The 12773-nt window shown below is 42.1% G+C and overlaps 1 protein-coding gene across 2 annotated transcripts in view; it reads right to left on the reverse strand.

Moving 5' to 3' along the window:
• The window catches only part of LOC138292818 (flavin-containing monooxygenase 5-like), a 373180-nt gene that overhangs the window by 225235 nt on the left and 135172 nt on the right, over positions 1-12773 (reverse strand). For both annotated transcript variants that reach the window (XM_069231613.1, XM_069231614.1), the window contains one exon: positions 10916-11007. In XM_069231613.1, coding sequence (XP_069087714.1) covers positions 10916-11007 — 92 coding nt within the window. The remainder of the gene's footprint in view (positions 1-10915; positions 11008-12773) is intronic.

The following is a 12773-nucleotide window of genomic DNA, read 5'->3' on the forward strand; positions in this document are numbered from 1 at the left end:
CCCCCATTTCACATATGTTTGTTAGTTTTAAAGGGCTTGTAAAGTTTGGCTTTACTAATCCACTCAGCTATCCACACAATATAGCATTCTGTTCTTTGCAGCAGTCACATTAAGCCTCTACGCTATTTTATGGCGAGTCAAAGCTGCCGCTAGACAATCCTCCGATCTCTCTCTCTCTAGCAAGAACATTAATCACAAGCGGTATCTTGACATTTTAGTTCCTTCCTGAAGGCTGGATGCACAAGAAACTTTTCAGCAGGTGCTTTTAAATCGCAAGTTTCGTAATTGCTAAACACAGCGCCCCCCTGAGGTCAGCACCCGGTGCGGCCCCCTGAGCACAACCAATTCTACCCCCACCAATATAACCACCACTACAAAACCCATAAAACCATCGCCATCAAAACCTGGCATTAGCACAGGCAGTAAGTATGGCTGTGAGGTGCAGTTGCATTGAAAGATAATTTCTGCATGCCGGTGTCACAATAAATTCAGACCTATTTCCCTTGCTATTGCTTGCTTTGCAACAAGAGCAATGAGAGGGGCAGCATGAGATCTAACCACTACTACTTTTCCATTTTTAATTTCTTTGTAATCAGGGTTGCTTCATCCATTTATGTGACTACTAACTTTTTAATGGAGCCCTTTCCTCCACTTCCTTGGCTTGGTTGTGCACAAAAACACTGACGCCCATATGTACAAAGCATTTTTGGGATTGGAAATGATCCAATCTGACCACATAAATGCTTTTACACATGGTCAAAGTACAAATAGTTATTCTGTAACACGTTACAGAATGTCAGTTTGTGATTCGGAATTTGGAAGGGGCTTGTTTTGGGTGCCCCTTCCAAATACCAAATCTGAATGGGGTGTGTTAATTTGTAGCAACCAACTTAGGTTGCAAGACATTCATGATTTTCTGACTCCTTGAAGGGGGTGGTAACCCATTCGCATACTGGAATGGGACCTCTTCCCCTTTGAGAGTGGAAAAAAAAGACTTTTTAGGATTAGGCAATAGTCACACAGACCACTTCCTACTCTTAAAAATGAAATTTCAAAATGTAATTTACTTTGTTTAAACGCATCTTTTTTCCTTTAAGGCAAATGGGCTTCATTTTTAAAAAAAGATTGCTTTATTAAAACGCAGTCACAGACATGGTGACCTGCTGACCCCAGCAGGCCACCATTCCTGTAGTGCCTATCATTCTTAATGGGGCCCAAACTGCGACCTAACTAATTAATATTCATGAGGAAGGTTGATGTGCGACCCATTAGGAATCACTATTTGCAAGAACTAAATTGTCTTACATCAGAAATTGAGGTTGCTTAATTGTAATTAGGTAAGTATCGCAATTCTAGATTTGTTTTACATGTGGCCCTAATTTCCGATTTTAATGCAGTATTTTTTGCAGCCATGCCTACAAAAAAAATACAGAAAGCAAAACAGTAATTTCTCTTTTCAGTCATTTAGTTTTCAAGATTGTTTGAGGGTGGGGCTTGACTTAATCCGGAAATCCTTGCACAAGTGCTATAGAGGTGCTTTAAATAGGGGAAAGAAGTTAGGTACAAGAAAGGGTGCACTGACGGCCCTTGAGGGGCAGCACCTGCAACCTGTGTTGCACCTGTCGAAGAAGAAGGATGCCACAGAGGAACTGCTGGAAAAGCATGTCAAATCATGGCAATGAGCATCAGTACTGCAGTGCAGTCCACATCTCTGCAGACACAGTCTGCATCTGTAAATGTTGACGTTATCACAGGAGTGGGGCAGCATGATTATCTGAGATACCACCCCACCCCTTTTCGCTGGCTCTGTGTTCCTGCTAATATAAATTTCTTCAAATTATTAGTGCCTTCATTCTCACACAATTATTGCTTTTTAGTATGCCCCATTTTATTATGAGACCCCAGGTTCTGTTTTGACTTCTTTTGGCACTGCTTTATTTTGGATGTTACCTGCCTGAGACATTGTGGGTCTACATTACATTTATATCTTGGATCGAAGCTACTAAGATAACTTTTTCACTTTTTCAGATCTCGATTGTGCTTGATTACCTCGTGGAGGAAGATTACAGTAATTTGACAGATCCAGTGAGTCAGTGAGTCACACACAAGCTTTATTCGGTCATAAATAAACCATCAAAGTATACAAAGTAAAAACTTTAATTTAAAAACATAATAAACAATCATAAAAATGTGAAATGACTAAATATATAGATAATAGCAGATCTATAATAATTCATACAAATAAATATTAACCATTCCCTTAAAAAAACGTCCACCTATTCCAAACAGCCGCCAAATATTTGCTAACAGCAGATACAATAACATTTGAAGTATCTGTCGTCAAAATCCTAAAACCTACCTCATACTGCCTAACTAATTTCAGACATATGGGACAAATCCACTTACAACGACATGCAGGGCAGAAGAATAAAATATGTTAACTAGTCTCAGAAGCTGTGCTACAGGCAGGACATTAATTTGACAATGAGCCATTTACCCAAAGACGTGTAAAAAACTTTAACGTCAAGCAGCCATACCAAAAATGCACATAAAGACTCATAGGAAGTGTTTTCTGCAATAAAAATGCAAGAAGGACTCAAAACTGGGTGACAGCTTCAACTCAAAAAAAGATTTGCAAGACGCCTATTAGAGGAATGTAGAACATAGTTTTACTAAACATATGCCCAGTATCGTGCCCTTGAGATGGTAGCTTGCCCTTTATTACTACAACTGGGATTATCCCAGTAGCACCTTAATCCATGCATCTCTAACCACAAAAGAGCATGTCTCAACCATGGAACTGTAGATGATTTTGTCTTGCCATTAGGCCCCTAAGAAGATCTTTATGTTCGACAAGTTCTGGAGTAGACCAAAGACAGATCCAAAATGCCAAAGGATTCAGGGCAGCCAAGTCTGAGGTTCCAATTTAGACCTAAGTCGAAATAAATTGGAGTTAATGGGGTACTAACTGGACACGCGAGCAGCGATCTAACAAAATAAATTACTGCTGCTGTCATTTTGTGAGTGTTAAAGTACCCCCATATTTCTGCTCCAAAAACTGTTGCACTCTGCACTTTAGCCTGATAAGCTTTACTCGCAGGAGATATTACTCTCAAACTTGTACATCTGCAAAAACTTAAGACAGCATGATGAGAAGGCAGCTCTTAAAAAGCTGGTTTTCCCAGCAAAATCTATCAGATATTCTAGCACCCAAATAGTCAAAAGAGTTAACTCTTTTCAAGAGGTACATTATCCACTGTAACAGTATAGTGCTTGACATCTCCTGAACTCAAAACCATAAACTTGGTTTTTGCAACGTTCAAATCCAGACCTCTAGACCTACAAACATTACAAACCTAACTATAAGAGCTTGAAGGCCTTAGAAATCAAAAAAGAATCGTCGGCAAAAAGCAGAATGGGAGTCCAATTATTAATTAGAATTGGTGCATCATTCTGGCAGGTGAGAATCAATTGAACCACCTCTTTGATATATAATGTAAACAAGGTGGGCACCAGAACACACTCTTGTCTGTCTCCATGTTGTATTGGAATATGATCAGTAAGATCGCCATTGCTGCCTCACCGAACTTGAGCGTAGGTGTCCTCATGTAACCATAGTTCCTTGGGACTCCCATGGTACACAAAACCTCTCACTGCTTCTCACTAGGGACCAGATCAAATGCAGCCCATAGATCGATAAAGGCCACATACAACTTCAGTTTATTAAGAAACACATACTTCCAATAAAGAAAAGCCAAGTGAAATACTTCACCATAAAGTACTGATCTTAGACCTAAAGCCAGCTTGAAAGGAAGATATTACATGATTTGAGTCTACCTAAGACAATAGCTTGTCAAGAACCTGCCACGCAAAAACTTCCTGCAGGTTATCGATCAAGCAGATTGGCCTGTATTTTGACGGAATACTCGGGTCACCCTTTTTGTAAACCGGGATACCTTCCACCCATTTCCAGGTATCAGGGATGGCCCCACCAGCAGCTACAATATTAGTGACTGTGTTAATATAACTTGCCCAGAATAATGTTTCCGATTTATACAAATTACCAAGGAATTTTATCAGGGCCTGGTGCCTTAGCTGATTTTACAAATGCTACAGCTTTGCTGGTTTCCTCAAGTGAAAAGAACACAGGGTTCTCCAACGTATCCACACCTACCCCTTTATCTATGCCCCGGCAAGTTGTCAGAGATAATAGACAGTTGAGATAATCTCCCTCGCTATAGCCAGGGTAAAAGTTGGGAGCTTGAAAGGATATATCTGGTGCAGAGATGATTAAACAATTTCGAACAACCCTCATGGTTTTCATCTCGCAGTCTCCCCGGTTCACACACTCTCCGTATCCTTATTGCAAGGCAATAAAGACCCTAAAGACCCATCTATACAGGTAGTCCTTGCTGTAATAGGAAGTCAATCAATTCCATTTAAAGTAGAACTCTGGTTAAGGGTCCCAAGTTCCTCTACTAAGGCAGGGGTGCTAGATGAATTTCTGACAAACTCCCCCCAGATTTAACAAAGGATACAACATTTGGCAGATGTAACTTTAATCTTATCTCAGTGGTTAATAAAAACATAAGGTTACAAATGCAAATTTGTAATTGATAAGATTGCTAACTGTTAGAAATGGGGTCTCTGGTTGGCAGTCAGGTTATCCCCTGTCCAAACAAGGACCCTCACTCTAGTCAGGGCAAAGGAGAAACACACCTGGTTAACCCCCACTCACCCCCTTGGTAGCTTGGCACAAGCAGGCAGGCTTAACTCAGAAGCAATGTGTAAAGTATTTGTACCAACACACACAGTAATACAGTGAAGACACTACAAAAAGGACACCACACCAGTTTAGAAAAATAGGTAATATTTATCTAAATCAAACAAGACCTAAACAAAAAAAAATCCAACAGATACAAGTTAAAATATGAACTTTCAAAAGAATGAGTCTTACTCCATACAAAAAAATGGAAATGATGATTTTGCACAAAGTACCTGGTTAGCGTCAAAAATAAAGCTGCACAGGCGAGCGTGCGTCGGAAAAGGCAGCAATGTGTCAATTCCATCCTCGCAAGGGAGGCCGTGCGTCATTTCTTCTCCGGTCGGGTCAGCGATGTGTAGTTTTTCTCTCTCACAAGAGAGCAATGTGTCGATTTCAGGATGGGGCACCTCACATCCACTCAGAGTCAGGTTGACTTTAACACCCAGGGACGATGCGTGGAAAATCCTGTTGCACGATGTTAGAAAACCACGCTGCATGGGGTTTGCGTCATTATCAGCAGCCGCAAGCGGGTGTTGCGTGTCGTTTCGCCAGCTGTGATGCATCGATCTCCCAGCCGTGATGCAGGAGGAGTGTCGATTTTAGCCCCGAGGCCGGCGGCACATCGTTTATCAGCCGAGTTGCAGATGGTGCATCGTAAATTTCCCCTCACGGGTTTCTGTGTGTGGATTTTCAGCTCTTGTCTGCCAACTTCACAATTCAAGGGCCCAGGGAATGGATAGGACACCACTTGGCAGGGCAGGAGTCTCATCAGAGAGTCCAGATGTTAGGAGAGGAAGTCTTTGATGGCCCTGAGACTTCAAAACAGGAGGCAAGCTCAACTCAAGCCCTTGGAGATTCTTCACAAGCAGGAATATACCACAAAGTCCAGTCTTTATCCCCTTTCGCAGACAGAAGCAGTAATTGCAGGATAGCCCAATAAAGCACATTCACAGGCAGGGGCAGCACTCCTCCTCAGCTATTCTCCTTGGCAGAGGTTCCTCTTGGTTCCAGAAGTGATCTCATTTTCAGGGGTTTTGGGTCCAGTACTTATACCTCTTTTTGCCTTTGAAGTAGCCTACTACAAAGGAAAGTCTGTGTTGTTCACAAGATCCTGCTTGCCCAGGCCAGGCCTGAGACACACACCAGGGGGCTGGAGACTGCATTGTGAGAGGGCAGGCACAGCCCATTCAGGTGTAAGTGAGCACTCCTCTCTCCACTCTAGCACAGATGACTCATATGGATATGCAGGCTACACCCCAGCTCCCTTTGTCTCAATGTCTAGAGGGGATTCACAAACAGCCCAACTGTCAAACTGGCCCAGAGAGGCAATCCACAAACAGGCAGAGTCACAGAATGGTTTAAGCAAGAACATGCCTACTTTCTAAAAGTTTCAGTTTCAAACTACCAATCGAAAAACCAACTTAACTAAAAGATGTATTTTTAAATTGTGAGTTTAGAGACCCTAAACTCCACATTCCTATCTGCTCTCAAAGGGAATCTTCACTTTAAAGTTATTTAAAGGCAGTCCGCATGTTAACCTTTGAAAGAGATAGGCCTTGCAGCAGTGAAGACTGAATTTAGCAGCATTTCACTGTTAGGACATGTAAAACACATCAGTTCATGTCCCACCTTTAACATACACAGCACCCTGCCCATGCGGCTACCTAGGGCCTACCTTAGAGGTGCCTTACATGTATAAAAAGTGAAGGTATAGGCCTGACAAGTGGGTACACTTGCCAAGTCAAATTGGCAGTGTAAAACTGCACACACAGACACTGCAGTGGCAGGTCTGAGTATTGTTTACTGGGAGTGTGGGTGGCACAACCAGTGCTGCAGGCCCACTCGTAGGATTTGATTTACAGGCCTTGGGCATCTCTAGTGCATTCTACTAGGGGCTTACTAGTAAATTAAATATGCTAATCATGGATAAGCCAATTTACCCACACATTTTACATAGGAGCCCTTGCACTTTAGCACTGCTTAGTAGTGGTAAAGTGCCCAGAGTATCAAAAACAGCAAAAACAGAGTTCAGCACACATCAACACACTGGGAAGCAGAGGCAAAAAGTTAGGGGAGACCATGCCAAAGATGCCAAGTCGAACATTAACCAGCAGTTTATCTCACATCTGCAAGGCAATAAAATTGTGACCAAACTTTTCCTGAGAGTATATCTTAGCGCTCACAATATCAGATCTAATTATTGAGAGACATTTCTGCTTGGACTTCAACCAATGCACAACCTTGTTAATCAAAGAATCCTCACTTTAAAAATATCCATTTGAGAGACTCAGGACCTTGACCATATAAAGAGTTCCTCACAGAACCCCGATACCGTTGGCAAGCGTAAATTACAATCTACCTGACCTTCAGCACATACATAAGCTTGAGATTCTAAGCCATTGATCACAGACTTAAGGGCACACTGGTTGGCCCACGCACACTGTCCAAGGAGTAAACACCTGTTGAAGAGAAGCTACGCTGAGAATCATAATTTATGGCACCAGAGCATCCTGATTTGCAAAGCCGCAGTGGAGGTGCATTAGCCTTAGGCCGTGAGTTCATGCTCATGAAGGAGTTCAGAGAGTCCAAACCATGTGGTTTAACAGCATTACTCCAGCTATGAGCCTCTGAAGGAATTCCCTAGGACGGCTGCAAATTCTCTGAAGCGGTCATAATTCTACCTCTGTCGCCTCTGACACCAAAAATAGAAAAGCCCTCTGCCCCACCCGACAGGAACACTCATACTCGCATCTGACTGGTGGGCCATGTCCCCCATTAATTTTCTCAAGAATCAGACTCTTCATATCATCCATTTTAAAGTCTAATAGTTGGAGGTCCTCGCTAGGCCAAGGCCTCTGCTGAATGAAATCAGGGGATCTATCAAGAACATTCGCGGAGAGAACAGGGCACCTACTCTGAAGTTTTGGGTATTGGCTTAGCTTCCTCCAATGGACTATATCTATTGGAACATGGAATGTTCGGACATACAACAACCACAAGACTAAGGGGAGGTCTAGAGGACTCAATAACACTTACAGAGCCTCCCATACTGAGATTTTGCAGTGGAATTGCTTCTAGAGAACTTCGGGCCTCCGATATAGATGAAACATCATTAGTAGTTGAAGATTTGACCAGCGATGAATTACTGATAACCGAGGAAGCTTTCATCTCTTTGCTGACCATTGCAGGGACTTTACTGTCTTGATTCTTGTTCGCATTTGAAATCCCGGGCACATTGTCATTTAGGATGACATTAACCTCCTCAATTAAACAATCAACGTCCTTTACTGTGCTCTGAGCACTAGATTCCATTGGTCGCATTAATTCGTCTTGAGCAGACTTATCAGATGTAGCAGGTTTCCTCAGCATCTTAGTAACACTAAAAGGCAGGGGAAGATCCACAGCCTTCCTCTTCCCCATCACTTCAAATCAAATGCTAGAGACTGTAACAGTCAAGCAATCAAGGGGGGGGCAAACAAACAAATGGAGGTAACGAGGTAGATCAGTCAGCATATCACAACAGCATTGCATCTTACTTCAAAGCGAAACAGCCCAGCCTCCTCTGGCCCATGGCGGGTGAAGACGGTCCTGGTCCTGGACCAGTCTTGGCCCGGTCTTGGCCAGGGAACAGGCCTGGGTGCGCCCTGCATGCAGTGGAGACCTGGGCTTCTTTTTCAGGTGCTTCCAGGTGCAAGAATGACGACAGCACACTGTTGCTATCCCGTTGGTAGATGGATTCGCCACACAATGGCAGCGTCCCTTGCAGCAGAGACCCGGGCTTTCTTATCAAGTGCCTCTGGGCGTGAAAGTGACAACAGCACACTGCCCCTATCCCCGCTGATAGATGGAGTACCCACACAATAGCAGTGGCCCCTTGTTGCATTGCATCACTGGGAAAGGGCAGGAATGTGCCGCATTTAAGGCAACACAGTGCATTCCTGTCCTTTTCACTGTGCTGGTACACAATAGGCTGCCTAGCACCAACACAGGCATCACATTGCCTGGTGCAAGAGCTAAGTAATGGGGCTCATAAATATGCCTTTTAGTCTCTACCTCTGGCCAGGAGGTGGATTGCAATGCAAGTAAGCTTCCTAGTACTTCAATTAAGAAGCCTCTGTTATCGGATGCCATTTTGTGTGATGATGTGAATGATTTTTGTCCTGAAACGCCTAAAATGTAGAGATTGATGTCTCTGTCTTTTCATAGTGGTTTTGGCACTCAAAGCTAACCTATGCTAGTTTTTGATGCTGGCTTGTATTTTATGTTTGACCCATCTTTGATTCAGCATGCTAAGTTCTGAGAATCTTCCCAACCAGGTGCACCATGTATTCTAGGAAAACAATGGGGCTAACTTTTGGTAAATCCACCTGATTTAAGATGATGGGGAAGTGTCCATGACCTCTGATTCAAAATGAAGTAGGGGTTATGACAAATCTTGACCAGTAGATGATAACGTGTCTCACCAGAGTGATTCAGGGACAGGTATCAACAGTGAGCACAGGCTTCTGGATACTGTGGATCCTCTTACCAAAGTTCTGTTCATGGCTAAATGTTCTAGAGTTGGTGGAGACAGTGGATCTTGACATAATATCTAACTGAGCTTGGAGGGCTCGATGCTTCTTGGAGAATGCCTACTTGGTTACGTCACTTGAAAGAAGGAAATGTTTGCTAATCAAAATGCACCCAAAACTGATATATTTTGAAGGTTTAGAGTTTGGTCTACAAGCACAAAAAGGTTGTGGGCAAATATGGTTAGATTAGTTTTGCCCAGGGACTGCAAATAAAGGAGCTGATTTGCTGGCCCAGGTTCGAATGAGGTGTCCAGTTCTTCCAGTGTCACTGTTTTCCCTCAGAGGAAAATGGCTGGTCAAAGAAGAAATAGTACCACAAAAGATAAGCAAAATTCCTGTTACCGCTCTTGTAATAGGAGGCAGGATAGCTTCATTTATTGATAATCGTCTATAAATTTCAAAAGATTCCTTGGTCCTTCAAACTGTCCAAGGATTTCATGAAGTGGTTATTACACGTCTATTTCAAGGTTCCATTCCAAAACCTGTTAATGTCTTGAAAGTAAAAGCGAGACTAATATGAAGAGAGATAGAAGATTTTGTATCAAAAGGTGCAATAGAAAACTGTGCTTTTAGTCCAAGAGAATTTGTGGGCAATATATTCCTAGTTGGGATAAAAAAACAAGAAATCGATAAATTCAGTTGTGTCATAAATCTGAATGATTTAATCAAATCATATTGGATTGCCATTTTGAAATAGTGATTATTGTACATCTCAGAGCCGTTCTTCACCCAGGGGATAGATCTAAAGGAAGTATAACTCTCAGTTCCTATTTATAGCCCCCACAGGAACATTTTCCAATTCATCTGGCAGGATCAAGTGTACAGGTTTAATTCCCTTACCTTTGGTCTTCCCTCCACCCCTAAGTGTGTTAAATAAGATTTTTAAACCTTTGTTTGCAATACCAAGGGCAGAAACTCTTCAACTATTGTATCAGGTGGCATGATCACCTTAGCACAAGATCAGATAATGCTGGTAAATCATATTCAACTAGCTATTCAGCTAATTCAGATTTGGGCTTTGCGGTAAATTATGAAAAGTCTGATCTTGTCAGTTCCACAAAATGGTGTTACTGGGTTTACTTGTAGGTTCCAAGGCAGAAGTTTTACTGTTAGGGCATGCCCCAATTATTCTTTCAAAGTCCCTTCATAGGCTAGTCAGGTGAGTAAACCGGTAACCCTTAGTATGACTGTTATACAGAGGCTCTCCCTTTACTCCAAGGAAAGTTAACATAGTTACTCCCTGGCCCTTCTCTCCACAACACAACTCTTCTAGTGTCAGTGTCATGACCACTGCCCCCAATCCATAGTCCTACAAGAACCAACACTGTAAATGGAGTTTCCCCTTGGCCACAAAATAGCCTAATTTCTGAGTAGAAGTACAGACTCTCTGTCTTCTCACAGCTTTGGGACAGCAGGACTTGAATTTGTTTGAAATTCTGCCAAATCTCCAAAACTTGTGAGATTTGGGAGCCATATGGGGGAAGTCTATAAACACCACACCCAGACCATGAAGCCCTGCTTGGCTTCAAGCATTTCCTGTGAAGGAGGATCTTGTGGTTCGTCTCTGGTAAAAACTTACTTTTTCCAGGTCCAAGTCAATGTTGATGGATGACCCGTTCCTCTCCTAGTGACACCCCAGTGGTTTGGCCTTCTTAAGTTGCAGTGCAAACTCTGAAAGAAAGGGAAAAAAATAAAAGAAAAAGCAAAGTTGAGTCTATGAAGTCACAGGACTTCTCAAATAAAGAAAATGAAAGATGAATCAAAGTCAGTGCACTGAACCATATAAGATAATTCTTCTCCAGCACTAAAAAGGCAATTTTTCTGATTTGCTTATTTCACTGTAAAGGATCGCAAGAGAAAAATAGACTTGTGGAAAAAAGAAATCTTTCACTACTAGGACAATTTCCTTTATGATGTAATAAAGGGAAGATACTCCTTCATGTAATCTGTTATGGTGAGTTGTGATTAGTGTGGAGTAAGCAATAAGGGAAGTGAGAGTAATGTTTGTTGTGATAAAAGTTCTTCTAACATTCTATCCAGTCTAATGTCCCCAGTCTACATGCAGGTCCGAGGTAAAAGCTGATAGGTGCTGCAGAATCAAAGTCCCGACAGGAAAAGAAAACAATTGTGCTCTAACCATAATGACAGAACAAAGGTTGGCTTTGTCCATTATCAACCAATCCCCAACCCCCTTCTCCTGGGAATTAGCCATCAACACTCGCTGTGCATGTGTGTTGAGGGTTAGTTTCTAAAGGGATTGGTAGGGCTTTCTTTACTCCCGCAGAGACCTGGTGTTCAGGTGAGTGAAATCTTGACATAAAGCCAAGCCCACAAAAGTACAATTTGCCTTAGCAAAAATGGATCCAGAATCTTTCATAGATCCCATGCATTGCAAGACTTGGCCCAAGCCCAACAGGGAAATCAAGTCCTTGGGTTTGAGGTGGTTAATTATAAACCTAGAGTAGATCCCTTGACCAAAGACCAAGGTGCTATTCTTAGGACTCAAATGCCCCTTTTGCTCCCTGCCAGTTTGAATGTTCCAGAAAGGGGAGCAGGAGTCTGAATATCTTCCACACCCAGAGGTAATGATGCAGTCAATTTGACAGGCCTAACTCCTACATGTGTACCTTTGCGGGTCCAGAATGTTTTAGTAATGAAAGTTAAAAATGTAGTATTTTCATGACCCAATGCCACCTCCAGTTGTTGTGAAAACTGTGCGTGTGTTAGATGATGCTGCCAATGTGGCTTTTACCATATCATTTCTGGCAGCAAATACTGCTAATTGGCGTAATCCCCTGGTCAAAAATGTTGATCCCATCTTGTATAATAACACAGTATTTAGGGAAAGAATGCATAAGCTATTCGCAAAATATACCTTCATGCAACCGAGAGATAATGAGCTCCTTAATTTAAAACAGAGGAATACATTTCTGCTTTCTTATATTTCCAATTTCAGCTGGCTGGTTTCTGAGATCAACTTGCCATAAAAAAAGAGAACCTGCCTGTTCCAATTATATGCAAATAAAGGTTGAAACCAATTAAAGCCATGGATGGTTCAAAGTTATTTTATGAGCATAACATTCCAATCCGAACCTTTAACTCTAGTTTGTGATAATGACCATTCTGAGCAAATCAGGTTTGATCTGATTGACATTTCAATCATTTACACAACCCAAAAGTAGACTGGTCCTCTTGGAATGTAACTTTAGACTCTGAATATTGTTTACAATTTTGTAATCAAGAACCTACCGACTGGGCCCCACCACTGACCTCGTCTTAACACTGAGTTAAGATAAAGGAAGTCTCCCTAACCAGTATAAGGAATTCTGCAATGGCTTTGACAAGATAAAAGCTGCCATCTTACCACCACATAGAAGATTTGACAGTAGGATAGATTTGGTGTCAAGGGCAACCTTACCCTGCAACAGAATTAATGC

Source organism: Pleurodeles waltl, chromosome 4_2 (assembly GCF_031143425.1).
Source record: "Pleurodeles waltl isolate 20211129_DDA chromosome 4_2, aPleWal1.hap1.20221129, whole genome shotgun sequence".
NCBI lineage: Eukaryota > Metazoa > Chordata > Amphibia > Caudata > Salamandridae > Pleurodeles > Pleurodeles waltl.